The sequence below is a fragment of the Elephas maximus genome, chromosome 7 (assembly GCF_024166365.1).
Source record: "Elephas maximus indicus isolate mEleMax1 chromosome 7, mEleMax1 primary haplotype, whole genome shotgun sequence".
Lineage (NCBI taxonomy): Eukaryota > Metazoa > Chordata > Mammalia > Proboscidea > Elephantidae > Elephas > Elephas maximus.
Genome location: NC_064825.1, coordinates 73,099,714 through 73,125,148, shown reverse-complemented (window position 1 = coordinate 73,125,148; position 25,435 = coordinate 73,099,714). Strand labels below are relative to the sequence as shown.

Here is a 25,435-nt window from a genome sequence, read left to right as displayed (position 1 = left end):
GAATCCAGACTCCCCCCTCTGCCCTGGCTGGCTGCCCCTTGTGACCTGGAAGATCTTCCCCAGCTCTAACACCCAGGGCGCTGTGATTCAAAGATCCAGGGAACTGGGGCCAGGTAGAACCTGGGGCCCTGAGCACCCTCGTCCACCTGCTGCTTGTACCCTTTCTTGGGTCCCACTGGAGCCTCCGCTGAGCCTCTCTGGATCGAGAACTGTCATCCCGGAAGGTCTCCTACCTGTGGGTATATATGCTTGAGTGTACACACTAGTGAGGAGCCTGGGGATTTCCTTCCTAGGGGCTTTATTCTGCCAAGTGGAATCTTTCTCTTCAAGATGCTAATGTATGACCATGCTCAAGTTATCTAGCCTCCCTGGGCCTCAATCTCCTCATCTGTAAAATAGGGATAATTGTAGTCCCTCCCTCCGAGGGTTGTTGTGAGGGTGAAATGAGCCTATATTGTAAAGTATTAGGAGGGTAGTCAGCACAAGGTCGGTGTTAGATGTCACTATTAGTGACAGTACAGGTGTGGAGCCCTTCAGAATCACAGCCTAGCTCACTCCCATATCTTAGAACTGGGGAGATGAAGCCCAGATAAGGAAAGGGACTTCTTCAGGGTCACACAGCTTGGAAGAAGACCAGAGCTGGGGTGGTCAGCTCTGAGGATCAGGGCTGGCTCTACCTTAAGGGCCAGCCAAATGCTCCACACTAGTAGGGAAAGGGAGGTCCCTTCCTCAGGAACCAGGAAGCACAGCCACACAAGCCTAGCCCAGCTCCACAGTCCACCTCTGGGAAGGCCATGGGCACCTGTCCAGTGTCGGCTTGCCTCAGTCCCTCTGTCTACATAATGGACATAACAAATCTTGACTCCCTTGAGCCTCCTGAGGAAGAGTGCCTCTTCTCTGACATCCACGTTCTATCGTCTACATGGGTGATGAGCAGTCATTGGTTCACTGATGCTATATATGCTTGCACTGGCAATGTACAAATTGTTGCTTTCAGACCTGTGTTTAGACCAACACTGACCACACGGACATCAGATCTACACTGGTCAAAGGATCATCTCTGTCCATGCATCTGTGACAACACTGGCCATGGATGCAGCCCCTAATCATTTAGCTATGCTTTCATCAGTGGTGGGCACACTCAGTCAGGCCTGCTTGTTATACTGGCAGTGGGCACACTCAGTCAGGCCTGCTTGTTATACTGGCAGTGGGCACAGTGACTGAGAGCAGACCCGTGTCTACACTGGCAATGGGTGCACTCACTGATAGCAGACTTGTGTCTACACTGGTGGCAGACACAGTTGCTGGCCACAGACCTGCATCTCCTGGACAGTGGGTACAATCAGTGAATTCCCCACCAGCCATAAGTATGAATGCCTAAAGGAGAGTGGGCGCAGGATCACAAGGATTCCTTTCCAGAGAAGGACAGACATGTCTTCCCCTCCCGGCAGGCTGGCCAGCTGACGGTGCTCCTCATGGAGTTCAACAGCCTGAGTTCTGCCTAGGGGGCAGAACTGGAGCTGGGATGTGGAATTCAAAACCTGGATGCGAGCACTGGAATGTGGACTCGAGAATCTGGGCATCAGGACTGGAATCTGGGACACATGGCGAGGAGATGAGACCATGTCTATTCCCAGTGTCTTGAGATCACTCAAGGTGAGGTGAGCCACTGGCTGTGTGACTCCCAGTGCCGCCCACCCCCACCCACCCAAAGCCTGGGCCTTGCCCAGCCAGCCTGGGTTTAAAAAAGCACCAGGATACATCACTTTATTTTTAAGGGGATGTGATGGGAGGAGACGGCCCAGGCAGTTTAGCTGCTGGCCTATTCAAATATCGGCAAACAGTGACAGTACCTCCAAGGTCTGAAGCTTGTTTTGTAGCCAAGCTGGACAGGATTCAAGCCCCTTCCCCGGCACATGGAACCCTGCTTGGGGTCAGCCCAGAGGCCCTGGCCTGCCCAAGTGCCCAGGCAGGGCTCTGCCTGATGCTGCAGTACTTCTGTGTCTGCCCAAACCAGGGCCAGGGCTGTGGTCAGAGCAGGCTCCAAAGGCCAGGCTCCAGGTGAGTTCCGGGAATTTGGGGACTGCAGCTAGGCCAGGCACCACCCACTGAGCTAGGCTGGCTCAAGGTGGCAACCCCAGGTACTGGCCATTGACTGCCATTTCCCCATCTGCAAAATGAGGGCTGGCCCAAACAGACCCAAGTTCCTCTTCTATCTCTGGGATCCCTGTGTTGCTCACAAGAACATCTAGATGCGAAAGGAGACACACCCTGGCTGCAGGACAAGTGAGGGTAGATTCCTCCTGAAAGAAGAAAGGGCCAAGGACATCTGACCATCCATGGATGCAGCCTTTAGTCCTCTGTTCATTCAATTATCAAATTTACTGAGTGTTTATTTTGTACTAGGCACCCCCAGAAATAACAACTTTAGATAAAGCTCCCAGCACAGAAACAAGCACATAGTAGATACTCAGTAGTGATGATAAAGACAACTACCGTGCACCGACACCTATCCTGAGCTAGATCCATTCTAAGTCCATCTCATTTATCCCTCCATCAACCCTATGAAGTCCATTCTGTGACTACCATCCCCAAATTTATGAATAAGGAAACTGAGGTTCAGAAAGGTTAAGTAACTTGTCCAAGGTCATACATTTGGGAAGTGATAGATTTCAAAACCCAGTTTTGTCTGACTCCAGAACACCTGGTCTTAACCACACTCCTAGCCTCTCAACAAACATTGTATTGAATGAATGAGTGAGCAAAAGAATGAAGCTTCGTGTTGGTGCATGTGTCTGTGTGAGCATGGCCATCGATGTGTAGGAGTGTGGGGAGCATGTGTGTGCAGATGTTCTTGTGTTTGCATGAGGAGCTTTTTTATGGAAAGACTTTCCCTTGTTGTCTTGGTCTTGTGTGTGCTGGAGCTATACTTAGCTGCAGCCGTGACTGTAATGAGCAGTTAGCGGCGTGCCAGGCACTCTCATTGGGACCTGGTTTCCCAGGGAGATCGCCGGGGCTAGTGTATGTGTGTGGGGGGTGCAGCTTGGTGCTGGGGAACACTAGAGCAGGGCTTCAGAAGGGATCCAGTAGCTTGCAGCTTGGTGCCTTATGCAAATGGAGATAGCTCCAGCTGGAAGAACCTGCTACAGGTTAGCAGCTCAGAAGCCTCCAGACCTTTCTTAGCTTGACCACTGGCCATTTATGCCTATTGTCCTTTCACTGGCCATTGCTCTGCAATTAAAGCTAAAGCTTTGGTGCTCCTGTCTAGAGCCGGGTGGCCGATGGCAAAAATAATTGGGAAGATGGTAGGTCTCGGTATACCTGAGCCAGGATCTTCTGGGGCCTCAGCAGGCACACTGTTTGGCTGTCCTCTCCCCAGCCAGCAGATGAGCACTGCTTCCTTGAGCTCACTCCCTCTGAACTGTCAGAGGGACCCACTCACCAAGGCTAGGGCCTTGAAGAAGATCGATCTCCCACTCCAGAACAGACTGAAACCACAGACATGCTCAGCATGGCCTGGGGCCCAAATGCCAGTCTCCCACTCACTCTGCCCTCCAGCGGCCACAGGGAGAGATGTGTCTAGAAACACCCAGGCAATGAGGGCTCTCCTGTGTTATGGGCCTCTGCCTGCAAACTTCTTTCCAGTCTGGCCCTGATTCTCCTCCATTTGAGCCTCTCACCTTTGAAGTATCTCTAAGTGGGTCAGCACACCAGATTAGTTCCAATCACCCTACAGCCCTGGCCCCAGCAACCAGATCTCTCACTCCACAAACCATTCTACCCCCTGCATCTGGCAAACTCACTTTCTCTATACATGTGCTGAGTTGCTCTACCCTGCCTATTACCCTGAAGTTCTCTTCTTCCAAGTCCCTTCCTCTAGGATGTTTTCATCATCTAATAGAGTAGAACTTCCTCTCCCGCCTTGAAGCCAAGTGTTATGGATTGAATTGTGTCCCCAAAAAATATGTGTTGTAAATCCTAACCTCTATCCCATGGTTATAATTCTATTTGGGAATGGGTTGTCTTTGTTATGTTAATAAGACAAGATTAGTGTGGGGTGTTCTTGAGTCAATCTCTTTTGAGATATAAAAGAGATTAAACAAGCAAGCAAGAGGGATGCCAAGCCGCATGAAGATCACCAGGAGCAGAACCTCAAAGAGACAAGAACATTCCTCCAGAGCCGAAAGGGAAAGAAAACATTCCTCTAGAGCCAGCACCCTGAATTCTAGCCTCCTAAACTGTGAGAAAATAAATTTATGTTTATTAAAGCCACGCACTTGTGGTATTTCTGTTACAGCAGCACTAGATAACTAAGACAGAATTTGGTCCTGAGAAGTAGGGGTGCTTTTCTAACAAATACCTACAATGTGGAAGTGGCTTAGGAATTGGGTAATGGGTGGAGGCTGGAAGAGTTTTAAGGTGCCTAACAGTTAATAGTCAAAGCCTTGGAAACTCTATGGGGCAGTTCTACTCTGTCCTATAGGGTCGCTATGAGTCGGAATCGACTCGACAGCACTGGGTTTGGTTTTTTTGGTTTGGTAATAGTCAAAGCCTAGATTGCCCTGAAGAGACTAGACTGTTGGTAGAATTATGGACATCAAAGGTAGTTCTGATGAGGACTCAGAAGGAAGTGAGGAGAGCTATAGAGAACGTCTCTGCCATCTTAGAGAATGCACATGGCACAAGCAACAGAATATTCCTAAAAATTTGGATGTTATATGTGCTTCTGGTAAGGCTTTAAAAGGAAATGAACAAGTGATTGGACAATGGAGGAAGGGCGATGCTTTTTATGCAGTGGCAAAGAACTTGTTTGAATTATGTTTAAATGATTGGTGGAAGGCTGAATTTGTAAATGATGAACTTCGATATCTGGCTGAGGAGATTTTTAAGCAAGATCTTAAAAGGGTCCCATGGTTTCTCCTTGTTGCTTATAGTAAAATGTGAGAGGAAAGAGATGGAATTAAAAATGAACTGTATAAAATAAAAACAAAACTTAAAGGTTTGGAAAATTCTGCTGGACAAACTAAGGGCACATGTCCTAGAATGTTCACCAAGGACGTGGCTACCCAATCTTTTGTTAAAAAGATTAAGCCTGTGACTGATGGATCTAACCAACTATCACAGCAGAAAACCCATCAGCTTAGACTGAAGGGGTTACAGACAGGACGAAAGGAAAGAAAACTGTCTGCTTCTTGGAATTCTATAGGCAGGAAATAGGCCAAAGGAGCTACATCTGTTGTCCTCCAAGAAAAGAAAACAACCTTCCCTGGAACATCTAAGAGATCAGCAGAACTGTTGTAAGGAGCACAGGAAGCAGGGCCCTTGCAGTTTCAAAGGGTGGGGCCAAGGTCTCCTGGATCTCAAAGGATCTCACCCTACCCAAAGCTGAGGGGCAGAAGAATGGGGCCTGCCAGGGTTGAGCAAGTGGGGTCACCACTGAGATGGACTAGGAGAATGGGGCCACCCAAAGCTGAGGGAGCACAGTTGCCATCCCAGTGGGCCTATAAGGAGTAGCTGAAGCCCAGGACCAAGGGGTCTCCACCCAAAATCCAGAAGGGATGGCCAACACCCAGAGTCTGGAGGGCATGGTCATTGCTCAAATGGTCCCAAAGAACAGAGGATTATTTTCAAGCCTTGAGAGCTAATGTAAATAGTTCTGCTGGGTTTTGGATTCGCTTAGTGCCCGTTGTCCCTTTTTCCCTCCAATTTCTGATTTGTAATGGAAATGTTTACCTTGTGCCTGTTCCACCACTGTATTCCAGAAACAGATAACTTGTAGTCTAGATTTCACAGGCTCACAGATGAAAAGGAATTGTGCCCCAGGATGGAATATGCCTAAAGTATCACCCGTATTTGATTTAGATGATTCAGAAGATGAGATTGTGGACTTGGAGCTGATTTAAGAATTTTGGGATGATGCAATGGGGTGAATGTGTTTTGCATGTGAAAATGAAATGAATTTTTAGGGGCAAAAGGGTGGAATGTTATGGATTGAATTGTATGCCCCCAAAATATGTGTTGTAAATCCTAACCTTTATGTCTGTGGTTATGATCCCATTTGGGGATGGGTTGGCTTTGATACGTTAATAAGACAGGACTAATGCCGGGTGTTCTTGAGTCAACCGCTTTTGAGATACAAAAGAGATTAAACAAGCAAGCAGAGCTGGGGGGAAAAGAGATGCCAACCCACATGAAGACTGCCCAGGAACAGAAGCTCAAAGGGACAAGGACCTTCCTCCAGAGCCGACAGAGAAAGAAAACATTCCTCTAGAGCTGGCACCCTGAATTCAGACTTCTAGTCTCCTAAGCTGTAAAAAAATAAATTTGTTTGATATATCTATCCACTGTGGTATTTCTGTTACAGCAGCACTGGATAACTAAGACACCCAGTCACCAGAAATTTATCCATCATCCTTCTATCCATCCATTTGTTTATCCATCCACTGACTTACCCACCCAGCTGTGTATCGATTCATCCTTCCTTCCTTCCATCCATTCATCCACCCATGCATGTTCATGTTTTCATTCATTATTTCATTCATGTCTAACACCCACCTGTACATTCACAAGCAAATTTTTGACCACAGAACCACAGCATGATAGAGCAGGAAGGAACATTGGGATTGTTGTAGTTTATTTTCTTGATTTTCAAAAGAAGGTCTGTGATCTAATCCTTCTATCACTTACTAACTGGATCATCTTGTACAAATAAATTAATCTCTCTGGACCATTTTTTCCCTTCATCTATAAAACGGGAGTAATATCTAGTCCATCCACTTTAGCACAATGTGCTGTTGTGAGGCATATTGCTTTGGCAAAGCTTTATTTATTGCTATTATGTAATAGGCACTATCATTGCTTAAGTTGGTCCTTGTCCTCTAAGAAGTTACCGTTGAGTTGGGGAGATACATAACCTGAACAAATCAGCTGTATCAAGGGCCTGAAATCTGACAGAAAAAGTTCTCTGGGAGCACAAAGGACAGAGCATACTCCTCCAAAAGGGGGAATCAGGAAAGGCGCCAGCAAGTCGGGGCCAACAAAGCTGACCTTAAAGAATGGTTCAGATTCAGATGTGCAGGGGTAGAAGAAAAGGTGTCCTTGGTGGAGGGAAGAGAATAAGCAAAGGCACGGGGAGGCAGGGGAGCTACAGTATGTTGGGGAACGGGTAACGTGTCTGGAGGCCAAGGGTGGACAGTCTAGAAAGGCAGGATGGGGTGGGATTTCCAAGGGTAACACAACAGGGCTTAGAAAGGGCTGTGGACATGGAAAGGCTTAGCAAGCCAGGACAAACCACAGTGATTCCTAATTCTGAGGCTTTTATTCCAATCCCCAAACTGTCAGGAAAAAAATATCTGCTTGGTGACAGCCAGACCTCGGAAGACACAATTTCTGCTGCTTAGAAGGAGAGCCAGCGCCTGGCATTTCTGACCTTCGTGCCGCTAAATATATCATTTGCGATGGTGGTTCATGCCCCTGAGGCTGCACGGCCACCAGAAAAAGCTTCCATGGCCTCCCTCCCTGTGTCCATGGCTCAGCCAGGGCCTTACTCCACTGGCTCCCCTGAGGGGATTTGAACCCAGAACTGGGTGACAGGGGTTCACCCGGTAGCCAGATCCAACCCCTGGTAAGGCACTGCTGATGTGCCAAGCCGGACTGCGGGACTTTACCGCCTTTACCCTTTGGGACTCACCATAACCCGTGAGGTACAAACTGTCATTCTCACAGCACACGGGAGAAAACTGGGGCTCAGCAAGTCGTCACCTGCTCAAGTCCGTGCACCGGCAGAGGGGGACTGACACCAAGGGATGGCCAGATCCAAAGGTCTGTGCTCGCTCTTCTACCCCTGCCCCTTCCCCACATTTACCTGCCTTTCAGCTTGTGGTCTCCCTCACAGCAGTCCTACTTTGAACCACATTTTCTCCCTCACAAGTTATCTTTCTGCTTCTGGTCTTACTGGATTCTTCCAACATCCCTGAGAGGTGGGTGACACCATTATGCACATTTTATGAATGAGGAAACTAAGGCCCAGAAAGGTAAGGACCCATGCCAAGGTGGGCAGGCTGACCAGGGGCCAAGCCAGAAGCACCCGTGGTAATTTGGGGAGAAGCCCACTGCACAGGGCCAGGGCCTTTGCAGATGACAGCCATGTGGGCTTCCAAGAATCTAGCCCTTGACCTCACCCAGGGCTCTGGTTGACTCCAGGTGGCCCACCAGGCCAGCATGTTCCTCACAGCTGCTCAGAGAGCCCCTGAGGTTGGGCATAAAAAATTCATCTGTGAGCAGCAAGAAACTGGCCCTGCAGGGTAGCTGTGGTCTGAGGGTGCTCATAGCTTGCCCTGGTGATGAGGCCCAAGGGGAGTCACACTTTCCCTCCCTAACGCCTGCGTGGGCAGAGAAAGTTCCCAGGGAGCCACCTGCCAAGGCCTGTGTCCCCATCAAAGCCTCCTTTGCAGGCTTTGGGATCATATTCTCAGACCACTCAGATGGGGGGAAGCCAGCGTCTGCAGAGCATCCTAGAAAGACATCTCATCTGTAAAACGGTGATAACGATGGGAACATATATCTGTGAACACCTGGGCTGTGTACCCTGCCGAAGGACTTTCTCTGTCTTATTTGATTCTCACAACAGCCCTTGAAAGTGGGGAGTCTTGTTATCCCACTCTGAAGCTGAGGTGACTGAGGCTTACCGAGGATAAGCAGGTTGCCCAAGGTCACACAGCTAATAGTCAGCAGAGCCAGGTTTGGACCCAGGCAGCCCGGACTCAGTCTGGCCCATAACCTCCATACCAAGCTTCTTCTCTCAGGCTTATGGTGAGAACCAGGTGATCAGCCATCAAATGCTGTGCGAGTTTGGAAAGGGCTGGCAGGACTGAGCCCTGGTGGTACAGAGGTTAAGAGCTCAGCTGCTAACCAAAAGGTTGGCAGGTCAAATCCAGCAACCACTCCTTGGAAACTGTATGGGGCAGTTCTACTCTGTCCTATAGGGTCGCTATGAGTCGGAATCAACTTGATGCTGACAGGTTTGGGTTTTTTTGGCACCTCTGGCTCCATCACCAACTTCTCTCCAGCACCATATTTACCCTCACCCCCCAGCCTGGTGGCAGCCCTTTGTGGTCCCATCATCTCTCCCTGGGCACAGCTGGCCTTCCTACGGAAAGGACAGAGGTCCCATTATGGCGAGGCAGGAGCTCCCTCCCTCGAGGCCCAGCTCCCTGGAGGTCCAGAGTGTGTAGCCACGAGCAGTACAGATGTGACAGATTAGGGAACCCCCAGGGTCAGGCCGCACAGGAAGCCAACCCACAGGTGGGTGCCCAGTGGGGCTCTGGGGAGCTCTGCTCCAATCTTTCTCACCTGCCACTCTCCCCTGGCTCCCACATCTACCCCTGAGGCTGGCCTCCTGGCTGTGCCTTGACCTCCAGCACACCCTGCCTCGGATCTTCTCCTTCCCTCTGTTCCCAGATGTGCACAAGGCCTCCTTCCTCACCTTCAAGTCTTCACTGAAACATCAGCTGTTCAGTGAGCTTTCCCCGCCAGCACTCTAACACTGCAGCCTCCAGCCAGCCGAGGCCCCTTCCCTGCGCTACGTATCTCCATAGCACTTCTCACCACCCAACGCACTATGGATTGTATGCATTCATTTGCTTCTTTTCATTCTCCCTGCACTAGAATGTAAGCTTCTTGAGGGCAGAGATTTCTGGCTGTTTTGTTCTTTGCTCTAACAACAGCCTCTAGAGCAGTGCCTGCCACATAGTAGGCGCTCAATAAATGTCGGCGAGTGAATGAACGGTAACAGCAGCCTCAGCCAGGAGAACTCCTCACGGGCTCTTTATGTGCAGAGTAGCAGGGTGGAGACAGAAGTCTCTTCCTGTCACTGTGGAGTAGAAAGGGAAGAGTTGAGGTGGGTGAGCATCTGGGGCGGCGAGGCAGGCCCTGTGGGTAAGAGCCAGGGTGAAGCAGGAGTGGGGGCTGCCAGGCTACCAGGGAGGGGTCTGGGCTGGGCCAGTGGAAGGGGCATCTGGGGCCCTGCACAGGCTTGAGAAAGTGTCATTTGGCTTCCATGGCCCCGGCCGAAGCTGCATCTCAGCCTGGGTTCAGTGAGGCTGGTTCCACAGGCCCCCTGAGCTCAGCTGTCTGGGCTGCCCTAGCTAATATTAGCCTGACCCCACCCAGCCTGGCGTCAGCCTGGCTGGGAAGTCCAGCTCCAAAAGGCACCACCCACTGGCACCAATAGGAGCCTTCAGGGCCTGTCCCTAGGCTCTGGCCACTCCTTGGGTCTGCCTGGTCCCCACTGCTGCTCCTCCCCATGCCCAAGCATCCTCTTTAAAGAGGACACATTTCAACGGCCTGACCCTCTACTCCACCCGCCAGCCCCACTGCATTGGTGCACTTGTCAGCATCTCAGGTCCCCATGCTTGACTCTGAACCAGTGCCTGATGTCAGCAGCCCTCTGTACCTCTCACCAGGCAGGCACAAGATCCATCACCCATCTATCCCTCCTTCCCTACTGCACCACTACACCTGGGGAGGGAGGCAAAGCAAGGCCGAGCAGCCCCATTACAACAGATGGGGAGACTGAAGCTGGGGAGGGGGGCTTCCCACATAGCAGCTGACCGCAAAATCAAGATAAAATCCAGGCCTGCCTCCCAGGGTGATACACCTGATATCTGGTCCCTGGGAGGCAGACTCTGGAAGAAGGAGCCCCAGGGACCAAGGTACAGGAGGTGACCTCTAGTAGAGGTGTTTGGAGGAAGCCTGGAGCTAAAAGAAGTAAGTGGACAGCGGCACTGGAGAAGGTTTGAATCTTTGAGGGCCAAGAGCTGGTAAAGAGGAGATAATGGAAGCCACAATAATTAAGCACTTTTATGTTGCCAGTTCTGGGCTAAGTGCTTAACACATTTAATCCTTCCAATTTCCCTATGAGTCAGGTGCTATTAACATCCCTCTCTTGAGCCGCAGATGAGGGAAGTTGTCCAAGGTCGCACAGCTAGGAAGTGGTGTGGCCGAGATTTGAATGCAGGATGCTTGGCTCCAGAGGCTGTGCTCTTAGGAGACAACTGGGCTTTGAAATATTTCCAACGTCATGTACCAAGAAAGGTAGAGCCAGCGGTGAAGTTCATGCACTTTCTAATGTGTGGCGGAGGCTCAAGGCTTGGCATTTGTCACAAAAAAGCATCCTTGGCCTTCCTGGGGAAGAGTCTGTTTTGCAAGTCAGCAGACAATGCCTACAATTCACAGACACAGCTGAGAAAGGAAAGCAAAGGATAATGAGAGAGGAAAGGGGATGAAGAGAGAAGGAGAGGGAGGGAGAGGTAGAAAAAGAACATGGCTGGCCTTCAGAAGAAACAGTCCCAAGAGAAGTTCCACTCAATATCCCAATTTCATCATCTTAATAAGAGTTTGTAATGAGGGCAGTGGTGGTTCGGTGGTAGAACTGTTGCCTTCCATGCGGGAGACGTCGATTTGATCCCCAGCCAAGGCACCTCATGTTTAGTCAGTCATCTGTCTGTCAGTGGAGGTTTGCATGTTGCTATGATGATGAGCAGGTTTCAGTGGAACTTCCAGACTAGGATGAACTAGGAAGAAAGGCCTGGTGATCTACTTCTGAAAACCAGCCAATGAAAACCGTATGGCTCACAATCGCCCGTTTCAAAACAGTGTTTCATCTCATTGCACATGGGTAGGGGACTGACTTGATGGCAGTACCAGCAACAACAGTAAGAGCTTATTCTGGTTTGGAAAACAGTTTCTTGGACTCTGAGCTCTGGTTGTGGGTGGTGGCTGGGCTGACTCAGTGTGAAGGAGGAGTGTGGAGAGATGGAGGGGCCAGGATGTGAAATGACCTCATCTGGCCCTGAGTGCTGGCACCAGCAGACAGGGCCTACCCTGATAGGGGTCTGGCCCCCCAGTTGGGACACTCCAGCACACCAGCACTGCCCCAGCCTCTGCCTGTTCATCACTGCTCTAGGCTTGGGGGATGGAAGGGTTATGTTCATAGGCAAAGCAAAGGAGGAAGGGGTCCACCAGCAACAGGCTCAAAGACATGGTGTCAGTGTCTGACCTAGGACTTGAACTCAGGCCTCCTTATCCACTCTTTCAACAAATATTTATTTAGCACCCATTATGTGCCAGGCCAGCTGTCCCTGGGTGGCACAGTTTGTGCTCAACTACTAACCTAAAGGTTGGTGGTTCAAAGACTGCCCAGTGGAGGTGTGGAAGAAAGCCCTGGCAATCTGCTTCTATAAATATTACAGCCAAGGAAACCCTATAAAGCAGTTCTACTTTGTAACACATGCGCTTGCCATGAGTCAGAATCAACTCGATGGCAACTAGTTGGGTTTATGTGCCAGGCCATGTTCTGGGTACCAGGGATAGAACAATGAATAAAAGAGAAAAAAAATCCCTGCCCTCATGGAGCTTATATTCTAGTGGGGGGAAACAGACAATAAATGAGGCAAATAAGTAAAATGTATAGTATGTGAGATGGTGGCAAATGCCAAGGAGCAACAGTAGAGCAAGAAAGGGAGGAAGGGAACAGAGAGGATGACATCCAAATGCAGAACTAAGGAGGTGAGGGGGTGAGTGTCTGAGGGAACTACAGGTGTACAGGTCCTGAGGCAGAAGCACAAGCAGCGTGCTGGAGAAAATCAAGGAGGCCAGGGTGAGTGAGGAAAAGAGAGGCACCAGAGGATAAGGGAGGTTGTTGGGGAACTCACATGGAACCCTGTGACCCTTGCAAGGACTTTGGTTTCTCCTCTGAGTAAGTCCGAAGGCACCAGAGCAGAGGAGTGCCTTGGTCTACTAGCATTTTAACAGGACCACTCTTGCTGCCATGGGGTGAAGAGATGGGGGGAGCAGGCCAGAAGCAGGGAGGAACATTAGGAAGCCTTTGCGGTAATCCAGGAGAGAGAAGATGATGGCTTCCATCAGGGAAGCAGCAGTGGAGGTGATGAGATGTATAGCCAACAGGATTTGCTGATGTGTGAGAAAAAGAGAGGAGTCTAGGATGAGTCCACGGTTTTTCCAACTAGAAGGATGCAGTTGCCACCTCCAGGCCCAATCACCCTGCCACCAACCCCTTGGCACAAGAGAAGATGAGAATCACCCGTGCAGCTCTGCCAACCTGCACAGCCCCATCCAGCCCTCTCTGGGTCAGGATGCTTCCCTTGGAATGAGAGCCACTGCTTACATCAACACTTCTCAGACTTTAATGTGCATATGAATCATCTCAGCATCTTGTTAAAGTGCAAGGAGATCTGGGGTGGGGCCTGACATTCTTCATTTCTAACAGGTGCTCAGGTGATGTTGATGCCGCTGGTCAGAGTATCACACCTGGAGTAGCAAGAGCTCATGACATGTCCCAGACCCCACTGCAGGGATTCCTCCTCACTGAGCATTAGCATTACCTGGATGTGGAGTAAAATCCTGATTCCTGACCCTTTCCCAGGCCAAGAACTGGAACAGAATCCAGGAGCTGGAAATTTTTGAAGCTGCCCAGATGATTCTGAGGGTCAGCCAAGGTTGGGAGTCCTCCAGCAACCCCTACTATGGCCATAGCAGCTATCGCTAGCTCCCCTACCCTGGCCCTGGCCCCATCCAACCCTACACTCGTCCACTGCACCCCTGTGTACAGAGCCCCTACACCATCAAATTGGCCCTGCTGCCCCTGCTCCAGTTCCTACAGCCCAGGGCAGCATCTCTCCTCTGAGTGTGCCTTTCTGCAACTCCCTGATGGCAAACCAGGGCTTCAAACTGGTTCAAATTGGTTCAGTCATGGCCGACAAAGCAAAATCAGAACAGACCTGAATTTTAATAATTTGAGTGAAGCTGAATGATAACCGGAACAGGAAAAATGACAGGTGGAAACCCTGGAATGGGAGACTTGGAAGAGGTGCAGTGAGCCCTTTTGGGAGCCCAGTGCGGGAGACTGGATTATTGCTAGGACTGTGAAGAGCGACATACATTCAAAGTGACACAGTCAGCCGGATGCCATCTTTGAGCTGGGCATCGCTGTTTCCAACCCTACTGGTCAAGAGATTTGGTTGCTATGCAACATGCACGCTGTACTTGTTTTCTAAGAGAGAGATTAAGTTTCTAGCTGGGCTTCGATCCATAGTTTTTCCTGTTCCAGTTATCATTCCAGTTCACCCACATTTAAAAAATTTGGGTCCATTTGGGTTTCGCTTAGTTGGCCATGACTAAACCTGTAAGAACTGGTTCTAAAGACCTGGGGCAAACAGCCAAGAGAAGAGCCTGGAAACGAAGGCAACAGGTGCTGCCTGCTGGGGCTGAGCAAGCACACCTTAAAGAGCTGGTGCCCACAGATGTGTGCTGCTGAGAGGGCGGGGTGGGCCTATCATGCCCATGAAGGCTCACAGGTACCTAGCACCAGTGCTGGCCCCAGACAGGTATATGATTACTATGCCTTGAATGAATGAGTGAAAACAGTTTGAGCAAGGCTGGATGCACGTAAGGGAACCTCTTCAGACCCCCTCCCCCTGTGCACTGTATCTCCTTGGTGCCAGGACCCTTGCCAGGAGAGCTCATACATGTTCTGGGGAGGAGCGTAGCAGGCCAAGGATGCAGAAGGAGAGACAGGGAAGGACTTAGTTCCCATGACTCTTCTGGGAAGCTGAAGTCCTAGAATTCTTGGACTCCTGGAATGTGAAAGCTGGAAAGGGACTTAGAATGACCTGTATATTTTGCAGGTGGAGAAACTGCAGCCTGAAGGGGTGATGGGACTTGCCCAAGGTAGCCCAGTTGGCTTAGTGTGCTAGCTCCTGAACTTGCTCTGGCCCAGTTCCCTGATGCCCACAATCAGGGTCTTGCCTGTGGCTTCATCTCTCCACATATCCGGGCTGGTCCTTAATCCTGATGGTTTGCCAGTCCTCAGCTCCAGGCCTCCAGAACTGACCCACTGACCTCAAGCTCCAAGTCATGCGAGCCTGGTGACTCCATGCCCAACCCAGACCCCTCACTACCAAAGGAGGAGGTCAACGTGGACTGAAGCAGTCAGGCTAGACTTTAGGGAGCTGAACCCCGAGCAATGGATTGTCGCGTTCAGCCAAGGGTAGAAAAAATGCTGCAGTGAAGGGAACAGATGAGTAAAATCCCAGAGGCTGGAATGAAGGCCGAAGACGAGGAGGCCAGCGAGGAGCCTGGCAGAAGGGAGCAGCAGGAGACATGGCCAGGCTCCACAGCAGAAGGCCTCGAATGCCGAGCTGAGGAGGAGCCAGCATTCCTACCATGCATCACCTCAAACAGGAATAATTTCTGATCTCCCCAAACCCTCTGCCACTTCCTTCCAGGCCATATGGAGCCCCAGAACCTATATGTATGGGGGGGGCCGTTGAGGTACCTTCTGGAAATCCTCTTTTTGGGGCTGCTAGAGCACTCCCTTAGTCCAGCCAGACCCAATTCTCACCTGGTACCATCCATGGACAAGAACTTGCTGAGAAGGAGCCCCAGGCAGGTTGTTGGGAAAGGGCATGTGATGGAGGGAGAGACAGGATCAGATGGAAATCCAAGCCTGGGGCACAGCAAGCCACAGAGCCCACCACCCCTGTAACACCAACAGGAGGCAGTACTGAGTAGTGATTATAGACAGAGCTCTGTGTTAGACAGGCCCAGTTCTGAATGCTGGCTCCCATGCTCACAGGCTAAGTGACTTTGGAGAAGTTACTTAACCTCTCTGAGCCTTATCAGATTCATTTTCAATACTGGCATGATGATAATAATTCAGTCTCATAGGAGTTTTGTGAGAATTAAATGAGAAAATGTATATCACGCCTGTAAGACTTGTCTGAAACATAATAAGTGCTTTACTAAATATTAACTATTATGATTGACTCAAGGAAGGAAGGAGGTTCTGGAAAACCTTGCTTAAGGGATGCTGAAGACAGGATTTGGGGCCAGTCTGGTTGACTGGCCTGAGGAGGTCTCAGCCAGCTATGCTGGGCCCTGGGAGGGGAAAGGGAATCGGGAAGGGAAGTTAACTGCTTACTCCCAGGGGAGGAAATTAATTCGACTAGGTAAGAGGACTACCACCCATCTACCAGTTTGTCATACTGTGGTGGCTTGCATGTTGCTGTGATGCTGGAGCTATGCCACCAGTATTTCAGATAGCAGCAGGGTCACTCATAGCAGTCAGATTTCAGTGGAGCTTCCAGACTAAGGCAGACTAGGAAGAAAGGCCTGGCAACCTACTTCTGAAAATTAAACAGTATAAACCCCATAAATTACAACAGCATATTGTCTGATACAGCACTGGAAGATAAGCCCCCTAGACTGGAAGACACTCAAAATACACAGTAGCCTCAACAATGGACTCGAGCATATCAACAATCATGAAGGCGGTGAAGGACAAGGCAACATTTTTTCTGTCATACATGGAGTTGGCATGAGTTGGAGCCAAATCTGACAACAAGGTAAGAGGAAAACAGCATGGCCAGGTGGGGTTTGGTTTTCTTTTAAAACTGAGAGCCAAAAGAAATACCAATGGCCAGGCCCTGGGCTGAGAAGGCTGGGCTGTGAGTTTGAGTCTCCCGGATTCCCTGTGTGGTTTTGGGCAAGAATTTTCCTCTCCCTAAGCCTGTTTCTCCTCCACTGGATGAAGGCAGTGGCTAGAGGTGGCCTGGGGGCATCCGTCTCACTCCAACAGTCCCACACACCAGGAAACGTGGTCCCTTCCACCCAAGTGGTTCCCCTGAATAAGGACTGGGCAGCAAACTGTCCCCAGAGCCTTGCAGGCCCCCCTTTTCCTCTGAGATTGCACCCAGAGAGGGGAGCTCAGGCCAGAGCGGTGGCCAGGTTGGCCCAAGGGCTGACAGGAGGCAGTGGCTCGAAGCCTTGACCTTTTGGTCCAGGGTGAATGCTCCAGTCATGGGACAGCTCAGAATAGCCGGAGACACTATATGCAGCTGTCATGGGAGGCCCCGAGATCCTGGGCCCAGGCAGCAGGCCCTGGGAGGAGCCCCCACCAGGGCCCTTTCCCCACCTCTGAGACAACCCACCTCCTTCTAGGGAGGTTCAAGTCAATTTTCTCTAGAGCTCCTGGCAGATGCCAGGCCTCCTGTTCTGAGTCAGGGAGCATAAAACTGTCCCCAGTACACCAAACTCCAAATATTCCCTGAGGTGTCGGGACCTGAACCAGCCCCCCAACTAATCTGTGACCTTGATTAAACACTCCTCTCTGGGCCTCAGCTTCCTCAGCTGGCATAATAACAGCTCCTATTACGTTGAGCACACGACGCTTACAGTCTGGACAGGGAGACAAACCTGAATCAAGCGAGGCAGCTAATGAACATTTTATTCTAAACGAAAGCTTTTTTTGACAGAGGGGACCATGGTTCTGAGCCCTCACCTGGCCTGTGGGGTCCTAGAAGGCAACAATGAAGAAGCGATGTTTGAGACAGGATATGAAAGGTGAAGAGGGGTAAACCAGAAGGAAAGAGTGCTCCAGAGGGTACAGCACAGGCAAAGGCCCTGGGGTAGGGAGAACCTAGCACATTCGAGACACTGAAAAGGAGGCCAAGTGGCTGGAGCTCAGAGAGTGATGGGAAGAGCCAGGCCAGAGGAGGCTGGAGAGGCAGGCAGGGTCTGAGAGGCTGTGGTACAGGCAGGAAAGCACTAAAGGGTGTTAAGCAGGCAAGACAGTGATCTGACAGATTTGTGAGCTGAAAAGACCCCTGTGGTTGCCAAAGTGGAGACTGAACTGGAAGGTCCAGACTAGAGGCAGGAGAGCAATCAGAAGGTTGCTGGAGAGGTGGACCAATGGGAAACAAATGCTGGCTTGGACCAGGATAGTGGACATGGAGACAGAGGGATGAGAATAGGGTCTAGAGATAGTCATAAAATACAGTGATAATACAACCAACAGAAGTAATAACAGAAGCAAGCTTTTCTGAGCACTTACTGCATGTCAGGCCCTTTGGCTCAGGGCTCTTCACATATCACCTCAGTAAATCTTTACATCAATCCTCTGAGGGTTACTTCATTTTAGAAATAAAGAGGCCAAGGGGCTGTGACCAGGAGACGCTTAGTTTCCAATTTTCATTACCAGGAAGGGGGGTGTTGGAGAGAGGAGTTGGAGGTGCCATTCAAAAACATGAGGACCCCTGGCAAAAGACCATGGGAAGGAGAACACTGAATAGGGGACATACTGTGGTGGGCAGCACTTGAGGACCCAGCTCCTTCTCCCCTTCATATGGTGGAGGCTCTGAAGGTGAGAGGGCAACTGCCTAGGAAGTCTCTGATGGCAGTTCTGTCCCCACTTCCTCTACATGCCAAGACAAGGCTCCAAGATCCCTGGGTCAGCTGGGACCAAAGGAAGAAACAGAAGTCAGGCCAACTGCTGGCTGGACTCCTCATTGCAGCCACCAAGTGAATTTCCTTCCCAGGGAGTTAAGGAGGAGGCAGGGCTGCATCAGGGTCCAAAGAGGTGGGGACAAGGCAAAGAGAAAGAGGCATGGGGTCAGAAAAGAGGGGAGCATTGGGGTAGACAGAGGTGGGCTTCCCCAGCTTGAAGATCATTTGCAATTTCTTGCAATTTGGAAGGGCAAGTGACTCTTGAGGACAGAAGTGTCACGCACACGCGTGCACACACACACACATACATATGGGGGACACCCTCTGGCCTGAAGCTCAAGGACCACCCTTGGCCCTGGCCTGACACAGAATGAGGTTCCTGGTGATGACATGCAAATCACATACAAAGTCAAGGGCCTCAGACCTGAGCCAGCCTCTAAAATGGAGGAGGGTAGGTTTCAAGCCAGAGCTGCCCACAGCTGCCCCAACACACCCCTGCTCCATTCTAACCCCTCCAGGCCTTTTAATGCTTGCACTGCCCATCCCCTGCCATCTGCCTGGTTGACTTCTATTTGCCCCTCAAAGCTTGCCCCGGCATTGCCTCCTCTGGGGAAGTTCTTCCATCCCTCCCTCCAGGTCGGAATCTGGTAGGACTCTGTACTCCCATGGCCCCAGGAAGCCCCCTCACAGCCCTTACCACACAGTGTCATCATCATCCTTGTCTTGTATGTGTCTGCAGCACCCACCTCAGAATAAAAGTCAGGCTCATCCTATCCCAGCTCACCTCCCCAACCCTCACCCTTTAGACTGGGTGCCCAGAAAAGCATAGGAGAGAGGGGCCAGGGCACCAGCTGCTCCAGCTATCACTGTCACCCCCGAAGAGCTCAGGTGGGACCTCCTTCCCCTGTCAAGTAGTCCTTATCTTCCAGGGACAATACCAAAGCTGGGGATGAGGTGGCAGCTCTTCAGGGAAAGGTGATCTCACCATCTGGTCCACAAACCAACAACTAGCCTGAGCTAGAACAGTATTTCTACTGAGGATGGGAAATGGGGAGCAAAATCCCTCATTAAGGCAGCTGTCTAAGTCTCAGAGAGACAGCAAGCAGGAAGCTGGCCTGAGGCACGCTCATATCCGGGCGCACACAAGGTTTCTCTCACACACAAGCACACACAACACTGACACACATGCCCAGGGTCACACACACACAACAGTCACACACAGGGCCTTATACACACAACCTTACACACAGTCTCTGTCTACACCTCACACATACACATCCTGTCACACAGTGACCCCCCACACATACAGCCTCACACACAGGGCCTCGTGCACATGCACACCCATACACATACAGATGCAAACCTTCACATATATATACACTTTCACACATCCCACACACAGCACTACACTCACACTCACACTCACCTCAAGTCTCTCACACATTCTCAGAATCTCTCACACATACAGACAGCATCTCTCTTACACATACAGTCTCTCTCAGCTTCTTATATACGCACTCTCTCCCACACAATCTCATTCTCACACACAAAGTCCACCTCTCTAAACACACAGAATCTGCCTCTCACACATTCACACCGAACTTCTCTGACAGAGACTCTCTCACACACTCACAGAATCTCTCACGTAGTCACCGTCTCACCACACACACACGCACACACAGACACACACCCAGAGTCTCATTCACACATATTTTTATTCTCACACACGGACTCTCTCTCACACACATGAAGAGTCTCACACCCACACAGACTCTCTTATACACACAGCTTTTCTCTCATACATACAGCTTCTCACACACATATACGATCACACACATACAGGACTCTGGTCTAGAATCTAGAACAAAAATTTAAATCCTGGCCCACCAATTTGAGGAGGCTTGGTGCCCCATGAGGGGGAGGGGTAAACAAAGGTGACAGCAACGGCAGAGCAAAGATGGAGGGTGGGAGGGAGGGCGGGCAGAAGGCTGGTCCCTGCGCAGATGAGCTGCAGAGAGGCAGCGCAATGCAGCTAGGCCAGCCAGGAGTGCGGCGGGAAGCCTGGGTTCTAATCCCAGCTCTGCCCTCAGTTCCTGTGTGCCCTTGGGCAGGTCCCTCCCCTTCTGGGCCTCAGCATCCTCATCTGTCACTCAAGGGGATAGGAAGCGACTACAACCTCTCTGTAGAGCTACCTGGGAAAGAAGGTGGCACAGATAGGCTGGGGCTGGGGGTGCCTTTTAATACCCATCTCCATAACCCCACTATATTGTCCAGCTTTTCCCTCAGAGTCAGATCTTCAGTGAACATTCACTCAAGAGAATCAAGACTTTTCTGTACGGTTATATACACCAACAAAACCCCAAACCAAACTAGCTGGTCCATTTGTCCATACTGGGTGAAGGCCATCCATAGCCTAGGAACGTCAGGTGGGAGGAGATGAACAAGGGAGGGGGCTGGAAGATGTCCTGCATGACCCCTGCCTCTCTGACAAGGCACAGAGCCCTAAAGCTGAGATCAAGGATGGGGAAGGGGGTGGGGGACTCAAGCTTTTGCTAGGGAATCAGGAGGGTAAGAGGACAATGAGGAAGTTAGACCTAATCCTTGCTTCTGGGGGGCCAAGGGGTAGGGGTGATGCTGCCCAAGGTCAAATGTAGGCTGAATGGGCAGCTGCTCTAGCCCAAGCCTTTGCCCAGCCTACCCCCCTCCAACATGCGCTGGTTCAATCTCCCAGTCCCCCCACAGCTCAGCCACAGCCTCCAGTTACATAATCCTCTGGCTGAGGGGGCCTGTGTCAGGAAACGGGAGGAGAGAGGAAGCCTCTGAGAGCCCCAGTCCACTCTGGGGAATGGAAGGGAGCTGGTAGACAGCTCAGAAGAGGATGGGTCCCTGGATACCTGGGTTCTAGTCCTTCTTGGCCTCTAGCTCCCTGAATGACCTTGGACAGGGTCCTCAGTGGCAAAACCAGGGGCCTGGCTCTCTCCCTATTCCCACTCCTTCACACACACACCTGTTCTAGAATTCAAGGTATGACTCTGATCTACTGCCCCACCCTCATATATTAAAATATGGAGTGTTTTATCCCAGTAACCAATCTATCATGCCTGTGCCTCAATACAGCCTTTCCCTGCCTTGTGGGAGTCTCAGTGCCCCTATGTCCCCTCCCCCACTGGTCCTCTGCAGACACTTCCACTCTCTCCCTAGCCCCACATCTCACCCTTATGGCTCTTGCTCAGGCTCCAGTGGGCAGGACGGAAGGGATGAGCAACAGTAAGGACCAGAGAGGCAGAGGCTGCGGTTTGCCTGGTAGGAGGTTGGTGGTGGGGGGGGGGTCTCACACATGGGGGAGGGACTTTGCTTTAAATCCAACTGGGCTGAACTCTGCCCCTTGGTCTCATGCCGGAGTCCCTGCACAGGCCTCTGAGGACAGAGCCCAGAGCAGGCCAGGGGTTTCTCTCCCACAGTAGGGGCTGCTACTGGTGTCTCCCTTTGGGCTCAGCTACTAGCAGTCCAGCAGCAAAGGTTCTCAGAGCTCACCAGAGCCCCTCCTGCATTTTGCAGATGAGAAAACTGATCCACAGAGGCCATCTGGGGGCCAAGGTCAGCAGCAGGGTGTTCTTTCTCTCCTGTAACAAGCTACTGTCACTAAAGGGGAGTGTCCTAGGAAGACACACCCACCTCTCACACACACCTCCTTGCGGGTTCCCCCTAAGGGCCCACTCCCTTCCTCTCCACAGGTCTCAAAGCTTGAGCTCAGTGAACCCTTCCAACAACTCCCCTATTGACAAGGAGTGAGGACAGTCTCTGTTCCCAGGAGCAGGTCCCAGAGGGATCACCCCCCCCACACACACACCTGGCATCCCAGCCCTACACCAACTATTGCGTGTCATCGAGTGGATTCTGACTCATAGCAACCCTATAGGACAGAGTAAAACCACCCCATAGGGTATCCTAGGCCATAATCTTTATGGGAGCAGATCACCAGGTCTTTTCTCCCGCTGAGCTGCTGGTGGGTTGGAACCTCCGACCTTTTAGTTAGCAGTCCAGTATTTAATCATTGTGCCACTAAGGCTATCAAGCTATGAATTAGCCATAAAGATGCCCCTTTGACCATCTCCTCAGAGCTGCACGAGGCTGCTCCCCGGGGCAGGGGAGGTCTGTCTGTGTCAGGCCAGGCATCAGGCCCTTCAGTAGCCCTGTCAACTGGAAAATCCCCTTCCCTGGGTGTGTGCGTGGGGGGCTCCCGGTTTCCTTCCCCAACCACAATCTAGAGGGCAGTTCTTTAACACACTTTCCTAATGTACAGGGGCAAAGACACAAATATGCACGCACAGGTGTTCATGAACACTCCAACGTACACACATGCTCACTCATTCCCACTACATACTTCACCCACCCTAATACACACCACCACACTTAACATAAACATGCACAATCCACTCATACACACAAACACACCCATTCAGACTTACTCATACATACTGAATTCAGAAATACAGACACAAGCTCTCACATACATACAAAAACAGTCACTCTTGAAAAAAGCCACCCTTTCTCTCTTACACACCTGCACGCGCGTGCGCGCGCGCGCGCGCGGACACACATACACACACACACCTCATTTCTGAACTCCCTGGACGCCGGTTCTGGAATCCACCTTTGCCCGCGGGGAGGGAGAGGACGCTGCTTTCCCAGCTCGCTCCTTTGAAGGGGCTGTCACTTACTCGCGCATAGCGGGACGAGTAGGGGTCCTCGAAGAGCGCCCAGATGCGCGGCTGCCAGCGGCGCCAGAAGCCGCCCGTCCGCCCGTCCGGGGAGTCGCTGAGCGCCAGGCGCTTGGTCATCTCCAGCTCGTCCTCGCCGTCGCCCGAGTCTCCGGGGCCGTCGGCGTCCGCGTCGTCAGCGCTGTTGTCCAAGGGCGCGCCGCCGAAGCTGTCGAGCGCCTCCTCGGCGTCGCGGTGCTGGCGGTACGTCATCCAGCAGCAAGGCTCCACGTCGGTCTCGTCGATGCCCCAGAAAGCCAACTCCTCCTCGTAGAGCGGCCCGCACACGTCGGCCGGGCAGTGCAGCTTGCCGGTGCGGTAGTAGTTCAAGATGTGCGCGAATACGCCTGGGTGGCGGTCGAAGAAGAACTCATCTGCGCGCGGGTCATAGTCGAAGTGGCTGTGGGCGTCGGGCTCAGCCAGCCAGGCGAGCCGCGTGCCGGGCAGCGTGCGCAGCGTCGAGCGGTACGTCTGGTGGCGCGTGCCGCCCACGTTGATCACGATGCGCTCGCTTTCGTCCCCTTGGCCCATTGCGGCGCCCCCTTAGGCATGGCGCGGCCCAGCGACACCCATGGGAGCAGCCGCCAGGGGGAGTCGGCACCGGGGAGGGGGGCGCGCAGCCTCTTCCCCCCTCCCCCCAGCCGTCGGGGGGAACAGAGGAACTTGACTCTGGCCACCCCAGAGAGCAACCCAAGCCCTTCGGGGTGTTTTCTGTCGGGTGCCTGTCCAGGGGAGGATGCACGGGATCCGAAGGGTCTCCAGGCGCCAGATGTGGGAGGGAGCTGGTCCGGCTGCGGAGGTGGAAGAGGAAGAAAAGGAGGAAGGGAGGAAAGGAGGGAGGGGGGCGGCGCTCAGCGGCGAGCCCCGGGGGGAGAAGGAGGAGAGGGGTGGGGGGGCCGGGCTCCCGTCCCCATCTCAGCGGGAAAATGAAGAAATCGACACAAAGATTTTGAGAAGGTCAGCTGCTCCCGGTGCTAGACAGATAGACCAGCCCCTGGCAGGGGGAGGGGAAGAGAAGGGGCCGGGGAATCTGCGCTCCGCTGTGCGGTGGTCACCGCAGCGCGCTCTCGGCGCAGGGGAGATGGATGCCGGCTGCCTTCCTCCCTGCGTGGCCGGGCTGCAGCTCCGGGCGCAGGGCGGGCTCCGGCCCCCTCTCTCTCTCCTTGCCTGGCTGCCTGCTCCCCCCGGCGGCGGGCGCGCCCGCCCGCCCTCCGCGCTCCTTCTCCCCGCCTCCCAGAGGAGATGGCGGGCCCCCTGGGCAGGGGCGCCCGGGGCGCCGTTCGGTGTGGTGGCCGCTGCGCGCTGTGCTAGGTGCGCTCCGACTCGAGCTGGGGCTCCTCTGGGCTGCGCTCGGACTCGGGCTCCGGCGGCGGTGCTGAAGGGACAGCTCCTGGACTGGGGTTTTCCGAGCTGGGTTCGGTCTGCGGGGCGGGGAAGCACTGGCTCCGGTGCCTCTGCGCCCCGCGCTCCGCGCCCCGCTTTGGGCAGGCGGTTGGCGCTGCCGGCAGAGGCTAGGGGCTGCGGCGGTCGGGCCCCAGAGGCGGGGGTGGCGGGTCGGGGTGCGGCGAGGCGAGGCCGGCAAGGCGGGGGAGACGAGGCGCGGAGCGGCTGCTGCCGCCGCGACGCTGCTGGCTGCCGGGCTGTTGCTCGGCTAGCTTGCTCGCTTTCTCTCGCGCGCGGTCCGCGTCTAGCCCGCCGCTCTCCGGACTCGGGCACACGGCGCGCGCAGTCGCACTCGCCCCCAAAGGGAGGCGCCGCGCTGGGTCCTAAAAAGCCCTGATTCTGCGCCCCATTCCCAGGCCCGCGCGGAGCTGGGCCTCCCACAGCCCTGGCGCTGGGGGCGCCCGCCCCGCACTGCTTCTGCCGCTCCCCGGCGACCCGCCGACGCTCCGCCCTCAGGGAGTGCCATTCATGGGCGGGGGCTCCGAGAGACGTCTGGGCCCGTACCTCCCAGGCCAAACTGAGGTGAGAAGGGCGTTGGCACCCTCAGGGCACCCGTCCCTTTTCTTCCAAACTAGGGACTGTCTGATCTGCTGGTGAGAGGAGACGCCCCCAAACGCCATCAGAGACACCTTGACCCGGACCAATACTGACCACTTTAGTAAACCGTCTAATACCAACCGTTTCCACCAAACCTGGAGCTCCCATTGCCCTTCCATATAGATCCTCTTACATGGACTCGCAAAGAATACCCCGCACACTTTGACCTCAAAGCCTTCCACTAACAACCCAGTAATCCTGGACCCCTGTTAGCCCCTTTCGACCCCTTACTGACAAAGGGCCCTTCAGAACTCCCAAAGTGACTCATTAGTCTCTCAGAGTGCTTCTCACAACCCTGCCACGTTGATCACAGCTCACTGACCTCCCCCACA

General features: G+C 52.7%; 1 protein-coding gene across 1 annotated transcript in view; it reads right to left on the bottom strand.

Annotated features, from left to right (window-relative positions):
• KCNC1 (potassium voltage-gated channel subfamily C member 1) overlaps window positions 1-23,780 on the bottom strand; it is a 51,952-nt gene extending 28,172 nt beyond the window's left edge. Inside the window, exon 1 of the mRNA XM_049890587.1 lies at window positions 23,025-23,780. Coding sequence (XP_049746544.1) covers window positions 23,025-23,594 — 570 coding nt within the window. The 5' untranslated portion in view covers window positions 23,595-23,780. The remainder of the gene's footprint in view (window positions 1-23,024) is intronic.
• Between the last annotated feature and the right edge of the window lie 1,655 nt (window positions 23,781-25,435).